General features: G+C 35.5%; 1 protein-coding gene across 1 annotated transcript in view; it reads left to right on the forward strand.

Moving 5' to 3' along the window:
- The first annotated feature begins 5910 nt into the window (after positions 1 to 5910).
- METTL15 (methyltransferase 15, mitochondrial 12S rRNA N4-cytidine) overlaps positions 5911 to 20118 on the forward strand; it is a 201272-nt gene continuing 187064 nt past the window's right edge. The window contains exons 1-3 of the mRNA XM_082844944.1: positions 5911 to 6458; positions 8525 to 8573; positions 9436 to 9713. Coding sequence (XP_082701070.1) covers positions 9453 to 9713 — 261 coding nt within the window. The 5' untranslated portion in view covers positions 5911 to 6458; positions 8525 to 8573; positions 9436 to 9452. The remainder of the gene's footprint in view (positions 6459 to 8524; positions 8574 to 9435; positions 9714 to 20118) is intronic.

Below are 20118 nucleotides of genomic sequence, written 5' to 3' on the forward strand. Positions count from 1 at the left end.
AGCAAGCTGGTAGGATTTCATTGGTGGGACTAAAACATTAAGGATAAACACTTCTAATGCCATTTTCATTATAACAGAAAGGTATTTGTCTAGTCTAGAGAGAGTACAGTATGAAAGAGAGTAATGAAGGGCTTTAGTGGTAATCTATAAAATGACAGGGTTAGACTATATGATATCTAAAGTCCTTTTCTAGCTCTAAATTTTATGATTATTGCATATGATTAGAAAAGTGTACTAGAAAGTGACATAACAACTAATAGGACTGTATGCTTCTACCTTTATATCCCTCCTTATCTCTTGTAGCGTACCTGGTATATAGTAAGTTCTCAAACATTTGATTAATGAATAAATTAATTAATAAGTTATAAAAAGTAGACATGGAATTCAAGAAAGCAATATATCCATTTAGAGTAGAGGTAAACATGTATACTTCTCTAAGAGAACCAACATTATCACAGTAGAGTACAATGGTTGGCAATAACAAGAAATTCCAGTGAGGACCCCGAGGCATCAAAAATAGTTAAATAATGTGCCCAATTTCTTTACAAAATTAGGAAAGCGAGATCATGTTTTATGTTAATCATTGAAGATGGTTAAAACACTATCACTTAACAAGGGTAACATTCAATTTTCTGGGAGATTGACTCACATAGAAAAGCTCATTCTTCTGTTATGTTTAATGAAGAGGTGTTAAAACTAATTCTCTTCAACAGTTGCAAGTGAATATGAACCAAGTGGAACAGGCAGGCCCTTATCTTATATCTAGGTACTGTTCTCCCTAGATAAAGTTTAAGCCAATTAAGTCAAAGATTATATGAAAGTATAATAAATTTTACTTAATTCATTGATTGTATGTACTGATACCTTCTTCAAAAGCAATCAGATCATGTTATGGACCTCATCTTGTTCTCCTGCTCCAATGATTTCCCAGCATAAGAATAAAATGGAAACTCCTTACCATGTTCTGTGGGTTCTACATCTGTGGGTTCTGTGGGTTCTACCTCTCCATCCCTGTCTCCAAATGTTATCCCACCTCTCAATTATTGTTTCAGTTACACTGTCCTTAGTGTTCCTTCAACACCTCAGTCTTGTTCTGGCCTCATGGCCTCTGCACCTTCTCTTCTCTTTGCCTGGAAAGCTCTGCCTTCAGATATTTGCAAATCTTAATATCTCAGCTCATCATTCAGGTCTCTGTTCATATGTCACTTCACAGAGGCTTTCCCTATAGATTCCATTCAAAACTGTATCACCGTGCCCTTGCCTGCTGTATTTTTCTTCCTAGCATCTAGACTACTTGGAAAATATATATTATTTGGTTACATAGTTATTACTTATTTACCTTCTAAAATGTAAGCACTATGAGAGTGTGGACTTCATCTGCACTCCAGAACCTAGAAGAGGGTTTGTCAAATATTTAGGATTTATTACATACTTGTTGAATAACTGAATGAAATAATGCAAAGTTTCAAGATATGTGTGCAAAAAACAAGTGCAGAATAGTGGACCTGGCATTCAAACATTTGTATTTTCAAAAGATATATACATATTTGTACATGCATGGGCTCTCTCAGGAAGAGAACAGAGGAAATTGATAATACCAGTTGCTTGATGATGGAAAAATATGAGGGTCTGGGTGACAGGCAGGCTTACTTTCTACTTTATATCCTTTTGTATTATTTGGATTTTAAACAAGTCTAGGTATTTTTATTTCAAAAACAAAGCAAAACAAAACAAGATTAAAATTTACCTTAAACACAAACTTTCATTTAGTAACAATTATGGAATACTTTCTCCTGAGCTCTTATTCTACAAATACAAATGTGCTAAGCAATTTACATACTTCTCATTTAATCCCTGTAACAATCCTATGACATAGGTATTATTATCATACCTATTTTATATAGAGAGAAACTGTAGTATAGACAGATTAAGTTAACTGGCTAAGTCACACTATTGGAAGCACAAAACATAGAATTTGAACTCAGACTGAATGAATCTAAAGCTCAAGTATTTAATCATCACTCTCCATGATGTAAATATATAACCCCCAGAAATTTTCTGATAGAAGTTAAACTATTTGCCTACCTTTGATAGAAAACCTCAGGGCCTAGTATTGGGGCTCCTGAATGAATATTGAAATAAAACTGAAAATTCATGATTTCTCTGTGCTTGCTGGATAACACACACAGTTACCTATTCTCAGAAAATATGCTATTAATTGAGAACTCTTGGATTAGGTAGATATGGTGATAACTAGTAATAATGAACAACGATGATCATTTGGGCACACTCTATACGCCAGGCATATAGAGTATGCCTGTTTATGGTAAACATTTGACATTCAACATCTCATTCAATCCTTAAAAAGATAAAGTAGACTCTATTATTGTCTCCATTTTACAAAAACAGAGACTTAGCTTTAGGCTAAGGAATCTTTCCAAGATGACAAGAGAGAGTAAGTGAGAAGCCAGAATGTCAATCCAGGTCCAAATCCAAAGTCCATGTTCTTAACAACTCTGGTCTATTGGAATCAAAACAGAAGGCTTTCAAACAATGGAACAGAAAGGTCATATAAATTTTCTTGAATGTGTGGAGTAACACAGTTATAAATGATTTCTTAAATACAAATTCAAATCTGAATTAGATTCAGATTCAATAAACATTTGTTAGGACCAGGAACTATCCTCCACTCTATCATGTATAGTCTCTATGCAACTTAAACCTCTTATTGGAAATAACTTGAGTGTTAGAGCCACTGCTTCTATTCACCTGTAAGCATCAAGGAAGAACGAAAATTTCAAGTGGGGGAAAGGGCAGCACTGACATCTGGGCTATTTTTTCCTCCTAGTTTTCAGAGTTCATAGCATAAAAGTCATTTTATTGTGTACCTTAATTGATTCAAGGTATATTTATAGTGGGACAAGATACATTTTTGAAATGAAAATTTTGTGTATTTGTAAATACTTATTTAGTAACAGAAGAGGAGACAATTACTACCGTTAAAGGCAGATAACCTTTGTGTACCGAAATACACAATTCTTACAAAATAGTAGAAACTTAATAACAAGCAGTATCTAGCCTTTGGATCTTACGTTCTCCCACAACAAAGTTCATAAATACCTCCCAAAATCCAAGGCGGGGGGTGGGGGCGCTGACTGTGGTAGAATAACACTATCAACTAAAACCTGTAGAATGCCTAACACATTCTACCCGATAATAGTTAGTAACCTAAACTATACGTTATACAGCACAATTATTCAATTCTCGTGAAATAATCTCACAGAGTAAACAGCAGTCAGCCTTGACTTCTCTGAAACTGAGTGCCTAATGAGCACTCCTCAAGGCGAACGAATCTCGCAGAAACTACGAACAGACGGTAGAACTGATTCTCAGTGCTTTAAGTCCCTTTCATTTGCAGAGCTCTTCCATAGCTCATCTGATCCCCAGCAATCCCGTTAGTCAGTGCTGGCAGGTCTTATTCTGATGCTACATTTGGGGTCTGGGAAGCTTCCCAAGTGACCTTTGCCAGGTTAACGCAGAACCTCGCTGGACAAAAAGGTTACAAGCTGGTGAAACAAGGCTCCTCTTGATAGTTAAGCCCAGAGTTACATTTACATTTGTGTCTGAAACAAAACACTCTGAATTTGAAGTCCGGAAGGAACTTTACACTGTAAGGTGCCAGACAGTTAAAAGTGTTCTGCCAAAGTCTGGGAAAGGGGCCAAGATGCCCTTTAAAACTTCCGACTTCCTGAGAATTTCAGGCAGGAGATCCCTGACCTTCCTGCTGAGCAGTCGAGGTCTCCCGATCAGGCAGAGCCATATTCTAGTGGGTTCTCGAGTTCCTTCTTCCTTTCACTTTCTCCACTGGGACCCTAACCAGGCCCACCCCTGTCCTCACCCCCACCGCCCCACCTAACGCTTCCGTATTTGTCAACAAGCCCACTTGGTCCTCTATCCCTGAGGCGGCGGGACCCCTCCGCTTCCTGCTAGACGGCTCATCCGAAAAAACGTCCCCGAGACGAGAGTTTTCTTCTCTTGCCTTTAACTCACCTCAGGCCCAGGAGAGGTTACGGAGACGCTTCACTTCATTGTCCGCCTCTCGGCGATTCAAATTCAGCCACGAGATTCAAACCCAAGCCTGCTTTCTCAGCGCCTCGTTTCATTGGCTGCCGTCTTCGTGACGTCATCACGCCGGACGTGGCCGTGGCGCGCTGCAGTTTGGCGCCCGGCGTCTCAGCGGCCCCTTGCAGTGGAAGCTACCTTGATCCGTGTCACCGTGGCAACTCGCACGGCAGTTTCCGGAGGCGTTGGCCGAGGTGGGCGGGGCTAGGCCGGAGCTGCCACTTGGGATCTTCAGGCAGCCTTCAGACCGTGGGCGCGGGCTGCGGTCCCAGGGTTCTGGGTGTGAGTGAGACGGGTGCGGGCAGGGGTTGGCGGTGCTCTCTGTTAGGGGGAGAGGCGGAGCCTGTTGGGTGTGGATTAATGGGTTCTGGGTATTTGTTTTCTCCTTTTCTCTATTGAGTAGTGAGGCCTCCAAGACACAGGTCCCATAATCTGGAAGGTATAGGGACCTGTTCGCTCCAACCACTTTCAGTTGGACCGAACTGGGGTCAATTCGCCTCAGTTAATTGAAAGTTCAGGACTTTGGTTTGAGGCCCCAGGCTTCATTTCTCAGGAACCCCAGACCTACTCCCTTAGTGCTGACTCTGAAACTATTTGTTGTATGGCTGTTTTTTACATTTCTTTCTAATGATGGCATTATAAAATAAATTCATTTAAATTTATTGGCTTAGTTCATTATTGGATGCAATGGGCTTTTAAGCCTGGGTTGTAGGTAGTATTTTAGAATGTACACTTTAAAAAGAAAAAAATACCTGGAAATAAATGGGAAATGTGTTCGCTAAGAGAATTCATCTTTTATTTATCAGGATATTTTTAATAGTATGATCTGAATTTTATTGTTCTTTATGTTACTGTTGTTGTATCCATTCATTCAGCAGTTATTGATTGTAGATTTTAAGGACATAATAGCACACAATAGAGTCAAAATCCCTGCGCTCTCAGAGCTTATGCTCTAGTGATTCAGCATCACCATATATACAGGATGGCACAACACCAAATGCAGAGTATTATAAGTGAAACAATGTAGGGGAAACGCTCATATTATAGACATTTATTTCCTATTGAAAATCAGAAACACTATGTGTTGTATATGATACATATTATAAGATTCTTTCTGAATACTGGATAGAGCATCAATAAAGCTACTAATTGCTGGCTGTATTACATATATCTTAGCTAATGAGACAGTGATTTGTATGGTGCTGGGTTTGGTAATAAAATTGAGAAGCCTTTTAATTTTATTTCAATATGCACTCACTCTATAGTACTTTACCTTTGATGTCCTGGACATTTATTAATTTTATATATGTTATCTGGTCACTTAATTTTCGAAACAGTCCATGAGATGTAGATACTATTCATTTTACTGAAGAGAAAACTGAAGTTTTCAGAAAATCTCTAAAGGAAAATATTTCTGTTGAAGGGTACAACCCAGCGAACTCGGAATGGAGTCATTTGTTTCTGAAGTACTTTCTAGATTAAGTGATATTAAGATGCTATCTTAATGTAGTCTGAAAATAGGCATATATTACCAATTTCTTGTAAAGGTGCACTGATCATTGGTGAATAAGTAGAAGTGTTTAAATTTCGTCGTTTTTGGTACCCACATTGTATAAGGTGGACTAGTCTCACAGGTGTTTCCACACCTAATCTAAATGCTTATTTTACATTTAACTTTAAATTCTGCCTTACACTTGCCATTTAACAGTGTTCAGATTTTGAAGTCCATATTTTTAAGGAATTGTAGATTTACTATGCCAGCTGGCTTCTCTTTAGTTTGGCAAGACATTAAGGCGTACAACAGAAAGGACAAGAAATTGGCGTATTTTGTAACGAAACGAAGGGAAAAGAACCAAAACTTTCCAAACACGTAGTGCTAAGGAGACAGAAATTCCCACCTTTTGTTAGAAATTAGAGTATACTAACTGCCATGTTATTTAAAACATAGAAATTTAACATAGATTCAGAGTAAACTGAAAAGAGTGGAGAGAAGGATAAAATGGAAAGTGAGATTTGAAGTTTATTAGACATTAAAAAAAAAAAGTAAAAGTGAATTTCAACCTGGTAATGCTAGGGACTTAAATCCCGCACCTCCCCCAGGAGCACCATTTGGAACCCCGAGCTCCTGGGGCCCTTTGGCAGCTGGGGCCTGGAAGCAGCGGAACCAAAGGCAGACGGTCCTCTGTTGCTGGGGCGGACGTGGGCCCAATCTGTCCGTTCTCGCAAGTTTCCCCCAGGGCTGGGACTTGTGCGGGAGGCAAATTCAGGTTCTCTGTCACCGTAGTGGTCGTCGCAGGCCCGAATTAGAGGCCAACTGAGAAATCTTCGTGCCTCAGGTGAGGAGAAGGTGGCCGAGTCCCGGGAGCTCTTTTGGAGCCCCCCCCCCTCACCTTTGGGGGAACTTCTAGGGGTTGCCGGATTCACCCAGCACAGAGGAAGCTCGCGCCTCTGCTCTCCCGCTTCCTCTCAACACTCATTCGTCCTGAGTTCAGAAGTTTCTAAACAGTTTCCCTTGTCAGAGTGTGATCCTTACGCAGAAGAATGGATTCTAACTTTTTCTTTAGGACCTCTTTCACTTTCTCTGTGTTCGGGTGCCAGCCTCCAGGTCGAATTTTTGGCCTTAGGAATTAAATTTCCGAAGGGTTTTCTCTGCAGGGGGAGCTGACTGCAATGACGGTAATTGGTAGCTCCGTTGAGCAAGTAGTTTTCAAAGGTATCGCTCACCTTTGTGTTCCCACATTTAAAAGAGTAACCTGGCTAATTCCGTGGTCTCAGTTTAAATTGAATTTTGCTGGCAGAGAAAAGTTAAATGGCTTGCCTAGGAAACCACAGAGTTGGCTGTAGAGTTTAGGTTTCCTGATATCCTGCTTCTTTTCTGTGAACAGAGGGAAGTTAAACTCTCTTAAATCATCTAGGGGGGCTAGTTCTTAGTGGACTGTGGAAGTGCTCTGGGTTATCTGGTGGGATATGGGGCTGCAGAAGAGAGGGAAGGAACTCCCTTTAGAATTTGCCCCCTTCCATTTTTAGGGAGGTATTCAAAGACACAACCAAAAAGGAAGATTAATTATTGAGTCCTTTTCTCCGTGTTTACCCACATTAGTAGCCAATTAGTGTATACTAAAATCTAGAGGCTTTGTACCTTGAATATATTTGAGTAAATACAAAAAAATTGAATGCAGAAGAAAATTAAGCGCTGTTGAAAGAAGCATTTTTTTCTACCCTATTTGCTTTTTCCTGTGTGGTTTTGATTCTGATATTGGAGTTGATGGGCTTTTTATTTGTTTGTTTGCTTGCTTTTTTAAAAAAATCAAAATCTGAACATACAGTATAGATTGTTTACATATATTGGATAGGCAAAAGAATCGAATAAGTTATTGGTTGTATTGTTTAAATACTCCATATTCCACTATTTAGGGCTGTGCATCGTTCTTGTGTCCTCTGTTGGGTGCCCCACAGTGTACTGTATTTCCAAGTGGAGTAGGACCAAGCAATAACATATCGGCTCCTTAGAAAAAATGAATCTAATTCATGGAATACTACAAATACCTAGCCATAGTGTAATCAAAGTGTACCATTCAATTACATGAGTGTATCAAATAGAGTCAGTGGGCTGTGTTTATAGCATATAGGTTAAGAGAAAAAGTTCTGGGGATAGAATGCTTATGTTACAGTTCTAGCTTTATGGCTCTCCAGCTTTGTGACTTTTCAGCAAATTACTTTTCTGTTTTCCTCATCTGCAACATGGAAATAATAATAGTACCTACCTTTAAGAGTTGGGGTAAGGATTGAATGAGTTTGTACATGTAGTGTGCTTAGAATAGTAAGTGGTACTTAGTAAGTGCTCAATAAATGTTAGCTTTTATTTTGAAATATGTTAGAAATGCTAAGTTAGAGCATAGCTTTTATTTTGAAATATGTTAGAAATGCTAAGTTATTAGAGCATAGTTTGGCTTACTTTTGTAAACTTTCTGGAAAACATAAGGCATAATTCATAATTTGGCTAGTTTGTTATTGCTGAGCATCCAAAATCTTACTTAAAACACTCATTAAAAATTTTTTTTTGCCATATTTTTTCTGTGTCAGATTTACAACATAATTCTGTGAATTACGTCTTTGGTATCCTCAAGGTTACATCTTACTGATATTATATTGATATAATATCAAATATGTATTTTTATTTATTTTCCAGTCATTACATGTGATTGACTTTTCAACATTATTCTTCATTTTCTAATGCAAAAGGAAGGGAAGGCATATTTAATCAAGATTTATGTTTCTTAAATATTTTGAGAATGTGGTTTTTGGTAGGGTCAGTGAGACAAGTAAAATTTTCTAAAGCAAGGTTAATTCTATAGAATCTGGAATTTATCCATCCATTCTTTTATATTTTTATTTTTTCCAGAAAACACGTATTAAGTGCCTAGTGTGCATCTGATTTCGTGGATGTAAAGGTGTGGTTCTTACTTTTAAATAACTCATAATCCATGAGGAAGGAAAAGAGTAGTGTTAAATTGTTATTTACTTTAATAATATCAAAAATGTTGCTTGCATCCAAATGGGTAAAGAACGTAATGTTTTCAAAAGGTATTCTGTTAATACATTTCATAAATTACTTTTTTCCTCTCCATTTTAAAGAACTACAGATTACAGAATAAAATGGAGCAAGTAAGAGAAAGCGAAGGAATGTATCAGTTATTTACTTGCTTTTTGGGGGGCATGGGGCAGGGAGCAGATAATTAAAATGATATAAAGTGCCAAAGTGTGTTCAGTGGAGTGTTTATAAAGTTATAGTTTAAAATGATATGTATTTCACTGATATAAGCCATGGTGAGATGATTTCGTCAGAGCATATCCATGACAAATCTGTAAGATTTGGTTGTACATGCATAGTCTTTTTTCAGGGACAATTTTTCAAACAAAGTTAAATTGAAAATGAAGATTTAGCATTATGAGAAAAACAATTAGAAGACCTTGAAATAAAAGACCATGTGAACCTAAAATAAAATAATGTTTTTAATCCCTTTCAGAAAAGCGATGACTGATTAATCAATATTCACATCTCTGATGGTTAAAACATTAATGGTCTCAGAGCTTATCAGGCCCACATTAAAAATTGTATTTTCAGATAGTTTCTGGGGTTCTCTTGGGTTCCTCGCTTTGTATAAGGAGGGTAGTTACCTTCACTTGTCTGAGATGATGAGTTTTACATATTTTTCCTGTGTTAAATATTTCATACTAATTTGCTTTCCCCCAAGTATTATAACATTCTTTTGAAAAAAGCCAACAATCATGATATTTAAATTTTTTTTCTAGATTTGTTGATCTACAGAATGCTTCAATACCCATATTTTTGTAGAATCTATAAAAAATTTCTTTCGTGCTGGTTGGAATCTGGCATATTTAATTTGGGTGTCTGGCCAAAAAAAATACATGCTACAGCAGAAAGATATAATGAATATGAAGCCCAGGAGCAAACAGATCAAACTGGAGCTCAGGAGTTACAAGGCAGAGATTCTGAAGTGATGACTAAATTACATATTCCAGTGATGGTGGATGAAGTTGTTCGTTGTTTGGCACCACAAAAAAGGCAGGTAAGTTGGTTAGTTTTATATTTTCTAACACTTTTTAACTGAGATATGATTCACTTAATATTCACAGTTTTAAGGTGTACAATTCAGTGTTTTTTAGTATATTCACGAGCTTATGCAATTATCACCACTGTCTAATGCAAGAACATTTTTATCATCTCAGTAGGAAACCCCATACCCATTAGCATTCACTCCCCATTGACCCCCTTCTTGCCCCTGACAACCACTAATCTATTTTTTGTCTATATGGATTTGTCTAATCTGGACATTTCATATCAATGAATTCATACAATATGTGGTCTTTTCCACCTGCCTTCTTTTACTTAGCATGTTTTCAGTATTTATCCACATTTTAGCGTTTGTCGGTACTTCATTTCTTTTTATTCCTGAATCATTCCGTTGTATGGATACGACTTTTATTTTTTTTATCCATTCATCAATTGATGAGATTTATGTTTCCACATTTGGACTACTCTGAGTAATGCTGCTATGAACATCATGTACAAGTTTTTGTGTGGACATGTATTCAGTTCTCTTGGGCATGTATCTAGGAGTGGAATTACTGGGTCATATGGTAACTTTTTGCCTAACTTTTTGAGAATCTGCTAAGCTGTTTTCCAGAGTTGATTAGTTTTGTCAAATAACAGTTTTAAAAGGAAAAGAACATTATTCCAGCTATGTGGTTACGGTATGAAAACTGAATTCTAGTATAGCTTCTTGAGAATTTTCGTATCTTTTTAGGAATGACTGGAGACAAAGATAAAAATCTGAATTCCTGTCCCCTGTTTTCTTAGGCTTAGTGTTCAGCTACCTTTCTGTCTTACTGAGAGCTCTCCAGAGATATAGGACCAACAGAATATGTGTGTGTGTCTGCGTGTGTGTGTGTGGTGGTGGGGTGTATGGTGTATGTGTGTATAAAGAGAGAGAGAAAGAGAGATTGTTTGATTGATTTTAAGGACTTAACTCACATGATTATAGAGGGTTGGTAAATTCAGAATCTGCACAGTAGGCTGGTAGGCTGGAGACCCAGGTAAGATTTCCAGGTTGAGTCCAAAGGCAGTTGGCTGGCAGAATTCCTCCTTGTGCCAGGGAGGTCAGTGTTTGTTCTATTAAGGCTTTCTAGTGATTAGATGAGACCCACCCATTATATGGAGGGTAATCTGCTTTAGTCAGTCCAGCAATTTAAATGTTAATTCTTATCTAAAAATACCTTCACAGAAACATCCAGAGTAATGTATGACCAAATATCTGGGCACTATGGCTCAGCCAAGTTGACATATAAAACTATCCATCATACTTGCCTTATTTATAGTGTTGCTAACAGGATTGTATAAGGTCTTAGGTATGAAAATCTTTAAAATCTATAAAAAGTTCACAAAAATGTTAGGTGATACAATATCCAAAAAGAAAAAACTAGTCTTTCTGAAAATTAATCACATTTACCAAAGGAAAAGAAATCTTTATCATTGTAAATTTTCATTAAATGTCTGTTTATAACTTTATGCTGATAGTAATTAGCATGCTGACTTCCAAACTATGATCTCTTATTCTAGAAGCTACTATTATTACCTAAATCAGTTATATTCATTTTAAAAGCCATTCTTTGTTTCTTTTCCCAACATATAGTGGCTTAGTAGTTAAGAGCAAAGATTCTATAACAAGGCTGTGTAGGTTTGAACCCATTGTCTAGTACGCATGTGTGTGTGAACACATACACACAGCTCTTAAAAAGCCATCAGTGATAGGACTTAGGTTGCTTTATCATAAAAAATATTCTGTTTACCTTGTCCTCAGGCAGTATATATATAATGAAATAAACCCAGTATTCTTTTTTTTTTTTTTTTTGTGGTACGCGGGCCTCTCACTGTTGTGGCCTCTCCCGTTGTGGAGCACAGGCTCCGGACGCACAGACTCAGCGGCCATGGCTCACGGGCCTAGCCACTCCGCTGCATGTGGGATCTTCCTGGACCGGGGCACGAACCCGTGTCCCCTGCATCGGCAGGCGGACTCTCAACCACTGCGCCACCAGGGAAGCCCCAAACCCAGTATTCTTAAATGAGATTATGTGTTTAAAGTATCTGGCTAAATGCTGTCACATAGTAGAGACTCCAAAATATACATGAAAATGTAAGTTAAAAAATTAAATTGGATAAAACTTCCTGTTAAGTATGACTTCATCAAAATGAAATTCTCTTCATTTCCTTTAAAGATTCATAAGGCAAGGATAGTAATTAAAACTCATACCAAAATGTAAGTTTTAAAATGTATGTATAAATATATATATTTGAGATATATATGAGAGGGGAGGGGCAGTTAGTAAAAATGTGAAACTGGATTTGATGGCTTGAATTTGATCTCTGGAACCAGAAACCAAATTCATTGTATAAATTTGCTGAACCCTAGTAGCAAAAACCAAATGTTTATTTTGCAATAACCCATGAAGTAGAAAAACAACCAAACAAAAACAAACCTGGCTAAGTCTCCTCCTAATTCAGTACTGGATCTGCCTTTTTTTTTAAAAACCAAGTGGGATAAAATTAGCCGATTCTACAACTTGACCTACCCTGCTGTTTCATTCTGTTCAAGTTCGTGACAATTGTAATGTTGGTTTATTTTGACATTTCCATTGTTCTGATTTGAGTTGGGTTTTCTAGTGACTTTTTATAGAAAGTTTAATTTTATGAATGTTATTTATGAGAAATTTAATGTGAGGTACACTTATAGAGACAATGTTATTTCTTACCATTTCTGCTGTCTGGCAGACAGCTTTATTCACTATTCCCTTAATCTTCAAGTAATAAAGAACTACTGACAGTCCTTGGACAGGAAAGGTCTTCATTTCTTCCAGAACCCATTATTTGCTGCTTTTCTTCCTGAGCCTTTTCTCCAAAATCATTTTCCTTTGCAAACTATGAGTCATACATTCACCTGTATCAATCACCTACTTAATTACTGTTTTTCACATCACCTTCAATGATAAATTTACAAATGAAACTTTGATCATAACAGGAACTTTAAATATAGTTTTGAGTGAGGCCTCGGTCATTTGATAATTATTTCCTTTTCTTTAATATTTAAAAGATGCTTACTTAAAGAAAATAATTGATTGTGGTAATTTCTTCTGCATCATAGCCAATTCACTACACATTAACTTAGTTTTGCAAATACATGCAAAATATTTATGAGTTTGAATTAAAAGAATAAAATTCCTCTTCCTCTTCCTTGGGAGGTACAGAAGGAATTAAATAAATTATAATTCTTCTCCTTGCCCCATTTTCATTATTTCATAGTCTCGGTGAATAATTTTTGTAAGAAAGTATTACTTGTTCTAAAGACATTTTTCTTGCTCCTGAGGATGTTTTAGTGTAGGCTACCTTGGTCAATTTTTTATTCCTTATTTCTGAAAGCTGGAGAAAATATGCATGATCCTGTCTAGTTGAAAATGATAGCAGTTTGAAGGATATAGGAGTCTTGGTATTCTTTGCCCAGTAGTATTGCTAATGTAGCTTGGTGCCTTAGAGTTTCTATAGGAGTGATAAGTTATGAGGGACGTGATGGTCATGCAAGGACTAGTACCAGTAGATGTGTAATTTCATATAAGTAACTTATCATGCCTCTGCCTCAGATTTCTCATCTGTAAAATGAAGAAATACAACCTATCTCATATGGTCATTGTAAGGGTTAAATGAGTTCATTTATGTAAATCGCTTAGAATGATATATTCTGAGTAGTATGAGCTCAATAAACATTATCTGATACTATTATGGGGGTTAGGAAAGTCAGCATTGGTAGCTAGATACAATAAAATTCAGGAGAAAAATGCCAGGAGGCAGCAAAGGTGGAAATAAAAGTTCCAGCAAAGGTGGAACCAACATGTTTGGAACTGAAAAAGTACTGTTTCTTTTGCCTGAACCATTCTTCACGTCTTGAGTTAAATTTCACTTTCTCAGGGAAGCTTTTCTGGAGCCTACAGAGGAGGGCGGTCTCCTGATTAATACATTCATGGAGTTATATACTTTTCTTTCATAGCACTTATAATAATTTATAATTATAATTTTTTAATGAGATTATTTATTCAGTGGACATCTCTCCTAGCAGACTGCCCTCCATGAAAGTCATGGACATCTTTATCTTGTCTACCATTGTATCATTATATCTTCAGGGCCTAGCATAAGGACTGTAACATGGTGGCTTTGTAATGATTTTTAAGGGAATGAATAAAAGTCAGAGTAAACTGGAGGACAGATGTGAGGCACAGATAAAAGGAATGTCCCTCGGGTACTATGGTAGCTTCTCAGGCTCAAGACTTATATGATTCCAGCCTCAGTGTGGCAGGCCCAGTCTGATGAAGTAACTGGAGAAATCTGGGGAAGGAACAGATATGAGGACTGAGAAAATGAGTTGGTACCTAACTGATGCAAAATAGATTATGATAAATGTCAGGCTAAGGTTATAAGGTTGGGTTTCTAAATATTCAAAATAAGTATTTAATCTATTTTGATAATCTAACATTTAACATTAATTTCATCATTACTTGATTTACCAAAGCTGTCGTGGTACAAGATATGATAATTTTCTTTCTAAAAAACGCCCTATGCTCTATATAATGGATTTTTCTTAACATCAATTGCAGGATTTCACTTGTTTTACTTTAAATCCTTTATAATCTTTAAACAGAGAGTGAACATCAAAGAGAAAATCCTGGGACTATAGGTTTACTGTCTTTAAATATTAAAGGCTGATCGATAACAGAAAGGAGGAGTTTATTTTGTTTAACCTCAAATTATTGAAAAAGTTAGGAACTTTTATATGAGACAGGACCTGTACTATAGCACATGTAGGGAGATGCATTATTTTCCTAAAGAAAGAACTATTAAATTTCAGATAGAATGGACTGTGTCAAGATGCAGTGTCCTCTCCTTTATTTTTTAACATATAGCTTTCTTGGAAGCAAATTTTTATTTTACACTTCTTTCTACCATTGTTTATTTGAAAAATGTTTCTGTTTTAAAGCATTGTGTAGCTAGTTAAGTGACCTATGTATCAAAATACCTTCAGGAATGTGATATTTCCAGTGTTGTACTGGTAAATATGTAACACCTGGTGTGTGGATCAGGGTGGGGTACGGATTTAAAAAAAAAACCAAAAACCTTGATTTATTTTGTTTGCAGATTCCCATTAAATACAAATTCCTACCATGCACATTTCAAGCTACTAATCTGGTGTCACTGAATGTAGCATTAGGAAGAAATATGTACAGTTGGCTCCCTCTAGCTAGTGTGAATAACACTGGATAGGACCCTCATGGTTGTTGCCATTAGATATCTGTAGATTATATAATGGCAAAAATTTTTGCCTGACAATTCTGAAAATTAGTACAGTCTGTAAATTTTTCCCTTAGTTTGACATTCCCTCGTTAAGACTTATATTTTATGTTTCTCCTGGAAGGTACCATGGTGTAGCCATAGAATACTGTTCTCATCTACTTTTTAACAGTGGTATTCTTTTTTTCTCTCTCTAATAAACAATCCATCCCAAATATAAAACAGGTTAAAAATGGTATTGTATAGTATGAATTTGTTTATGTAATTTACTTGTTATCAAGTCCATTATGCATTATGTAACAGTGAGACATTTTGTTGGGTGCAAAAACTTTGAAATCAACATCAGTGTCTTTTTTTTTTTTGCACAATTTGGATTCACACAGGTAAATAAATAATAAAAATGTAACTGTTTTGTAAACAGTTTTCCTGGAATCTCAGGAAAACTGAGATTAATTAAAATTCTAAGAGAATTTTAATTAAATCAAAAAGGCCATTTTAGTAAAAAAATATTAATTAAAGGTTCAGTACAGCAATAAGATAAAGCAATTATAAATATTTATGCACCGAATGTCAGACCATCAAAATAAATGAAGCAAAAACTGACAGAATTGAAGGGAGAAAGAGACAGTGCTACAATAATAGTTAGAGACTTCAATGCCCTACTCACAATAGTCTATAGAACAAGCAGACAGAATATAAATAAGGAAATAGAGGACTTAACACAATAAACCAACTAGATCTAACATTTACAGAACACTCTACCCAACATCAACAGCATACACGTCTCAAGTGCACATGGGATATTTTCCAGGATAAACCATATGTTAAGCTATAAATTCAGTCTCATAGATTTTAAAAGACAGATATCATTTAAAGTATCTTCTCCAGTAGCAATGGGATGAAGTTAGAAATCAATAACAGAACAAAATCTGGAAAATTCATGAATTTGTGGAAATTAAACAACCCACTCTTAAACAACCAATGGATCAAAGAAATCACAAGGGAAATTAGAAAATACTTAGAGATGAATGAAAACAAAAACACAATATACCAGAACTGAAGGCACACAGTAAAAGAAGTGCTAAGGGAGAAATTTATAACTATAAATGCTTAGATTAAAAAAAACAAGAAAGTTCTCAAATCAGCAACCTAGCTTTACAAATTAAGCAACTAGGAAAAGAAAAATAATGAAACCCAAAGAAAAACAATGAAGAAAATCAGTGGAACCAAATTGAAGGGACCAACAAAGTTGACAATCTTAGCTGGAAGGTCTAAGAGAAAAAGAGAGAAGACTCAAATTACTAAACTGAAAATGGGGACATAACCACCAGTTCTACAAAAATAGAAAGGATTATATAAGAGTACTATGAACAGTTGTATGCCAACAAATTGGATAACCTAGATTAATTGGATAAATTCCTAGAAACCACAGAAGCTACCAAGACTAAATCATGAAGAAATAGAAAATCTGAATAGACCTATAACTAGTAAGGGGATTGAATCAGTAATCAAAAAATCTCTTGACAAAGGAAAGCCCCAGACCTGATGGCTTCACTGGTGAATTCTACTAAACATTCAAAGAAGAATTAATATTAACCCTTCTCAGACTTTTCTAAAAAACTGAAGAGGAGGAGATACTTTCTAACTCATCCTATGCGGCCAGCATTTTCTTGATACCAAAGCCGGACAAAGACACTACAAGAAAAGAAAACTACAAACCAATATCCCTTATAAACACTGACACAAAAATCCTCAATAAATACTAGCAAACAGAATTCAGCATCACACTGATAGAATTATACAGCATGACCAAGTAGGATTTATTCCTGGAATGCAAGGATGGTTCAACATACAAAAATCGATCGGTGTAATATGCCACATCAACAAAATGAAGGGAAAAAAAATGTAATCATCTTAATCAGTGCAGAAAAAACGTTTTACAAAATTTAACACCTTTTCATGATAAAAACACTCAACAAACTAGAATAGAAGGAAACTACCTCAACCTAATAAAAGCCTTACATGGAAAAACCCACAGTAAATATCATACTCTGTGAAAGACTGAAAGTGTTTTCCCTAAGATCAGGAACAAGGCAGTGATGCCCACTTTCACCAATTCTGTTCAACATACTACTAGAAGTTCTAACTGGAGCAGTTAGTCAAGAAAAAGAAGAAAAAGGCATCCATATTGGAAAGGAAGAAGTAATATTATCTGTGCAGATGATATGATCTTATATGTAGAAAACCCTATAGATCCCATACACAAACCCAAACCAAAACAAAACCTGAAGAACTTATAAATAAATTCAGTAAAGTAGCAGGATACAAAGGCAGCACACAAAAATCACTATACATGAACAATCAACAATCTGAAAAGAAAATTATGATATAGTTCCATTTACAATAGCATTGAAAAGAATAAAATGCTTAGGAATAAACTTAAGCAAGGAGTTGAAAGACTTGTACAATGAAATCCACAAGACATTTCTAAAAGAAATTAAAGAAGACATAAAAAAGATAAACGCATCCTGTGTTCATGGATTTGAGTACTTAATATTGTTAAAAGGTCAATATTACCCAAAGCAGTCTACAGATTCAATGAAATTTGTTCCAAAATCCCAACGATGTTTTTTGTAGAAATAGCAAAATCCATCCTAAAATTCATTTGGAATCTAAAGGGACCCTGAATAGTCAAAACAATCTTGAAAAAGAACAAACCTGGTGGAATCATGCTTCCTAATTTCAAAACTTACTACAGAAGTACAGTAATCAAGAGTGTGGTACTGGCGTAAAATCAGACATACAAACCAATGGAATAGAAAAGAAAACCCAGAAATAAACCCTCACATATATGGTCAAATGATTTTTGACAAGGGTGACAAGATCATTCAACGGGGAAAGGACGGTCTTTTTAACAAATGGTGCTGGGAAAACTGGATATCTACAGAGAGAACAATGAAGTTGGGCTCTTATCTAATACTACATAAAAAATTTACTCTAAATGGATCAAAGACCTAAATACAACACCTAAAACTGTAACACACTTAGAAGAAGACATAGAACAAAAACTTTACAACATTGGATTTAGCAGTGATTTCTTGCATATAACACCAAAGGACAGATAGCAAAAGACAAAAATAGATAAATTGTACTTCATGAAAATTTTAAAAATTTGTGCATGAAAAGACACTATTCACAGAGTTAAAAAGGTGACTCACAGAATGGGAGAAAATATTTGCAAATCATATATCTGATAAGGATTCAATATCCAGAATATATAGAGAACTTTTAAAACTCAACAACACAAAACAAACAATCTGATTCAAAAATGGGCAAAGAACTTGAACAGATATTTCTCCAAAGAAGATATACAAATGGCCAATAAGCACATGAAATTGATGCTCAAAATCACTAATCATTAGGGAAATACAAATCAAAACTATAATGGGATACCACCCCACACCCATTAGAATGCCTACTGTCAAAAAAATCAGAAAACAAGTGTTGGTGAGGATGTGGAGAAATTGGAACTCTTGCGCACTGCTGGTGGGAATGCAGAATGATACAGATGCTGTGAAAAGCAGTATGGCAGTTCCTCAAAAAATTTAAAATAGAATATTACCATATGATCCAGCAATTCCACTTCGGGGTATATACTCAAAAGAATTGAAAGACAGGTCTTGAAGCAGTATTTGCACACCCATGTTCATAGCAGCATTATTCACAATACCTCGAGCATGGAATTAACCTAAATGTTCATTGATGGGTGAAGAAAGAAGAAAAATGTGGCCTGTACATAAAACAGGGTATTATTCAGCCTTAAAAAGGAAGGGAATCCTGCAGTATGCTACAGCATGGATGAACTATGAAGACATTTTGCTAAGTGAATAAGCCAGTCATAAAAAGACACATACTATATGATTGCACTTACATGAGGCATTTAGTGTAGTCAGACTCATAGGCAGAAAGTAGAATGGTGGCTGCCAAGGGCTGTGAGGGAGGGGAATGGGGTGTTACTGTTTAATAGAAAAGATAAAATGAGTTATGTAAATGGATGATAGGCATGGTTGCACAACATTATGAATGTATTTAATACCTACCACTGAAAAATACACTTAAAAATGCTTAAGATGGTGGGTTTAAGTTATGTGTATTTTAGCATAATAAAAATTTGTTTTAAAAAAGAGCAAGTTACTGTTTTGAGAAAACACTTCTTTTTATATTAAATTATGGCTTCTAGAAATAGATGATTGTTTTATAATTATATGTCAACATTAAAGTAAAATAAATATTGTTGCTTTTTTATTTTACTGTTGCAGATTCTGTATTTCTTGCAGATTTCTTCTATGTATACTTCTAAAATATGTCTTTAATATATATTTTAAAATCCCATTAGTATTGGATCTCATGATTAGCTTTGTGTTTATTATATGCAATATTTTATTAGTACCATATTTATTTAATATGTTATCTGATATTTCAGCTATTAGTAGCATTTATATGTAGCCTGCACTACCTGGTGATGTGATGAACATTTTACATACTGTTGTTAAGGTATTTAAAATCTTTCAGGGAGTCAACAGTAATAAACACAAAACAATTAGACAATTAAATATTGAATTCTTATATCTGATCATTTAATTATAATTTTTTATCACTCATTTTTTGTTGTAAAAACTACAGTTTATCAGCTCTAATGTGTATTAGTTAAACCCATCTTACTCAAAGTATCAAATATAGAAATTCCTCTTAAAAAAAAAAAAAGAAAAGAATTCCTCTTAGAGTTTTAGGGTGGGGCATATGGGAGTATGGATCCCAATGATAAATTTAGCATATTTTCTCTAATGGGAATGTATATATTTAATGCTATTTATAAAATGTTCGTTCATGTTATCAGAAATGTGAAAAATTGATGCAAAAATGAGTTTTTGGGTTAGTTTTTCAAATTTTATTTGGCATATATAAAGAAATAAGGTCTTTAGGTAAATGAGCTACTCAATCATGCTCAAAATGTTAGTTTCTTTAACAGTTCTTTAGAGTTTTAGAAGTATATACATTGTTTATAACTAAAAGGAGAATAACTT

Source organism: Leucopleurus acutus, assembly GCF_964270905.1.
Source record: "Leucopleurus acutus genome assembly, chromosome: 8".
Taxonomy (NCBI): domain Eukaryota; kingdom Metazoa; phylum Chordata; class Mammalia; order Artiodactyla; family Delphinidae; genus Leucopleurus; species Leucopleurus acutus.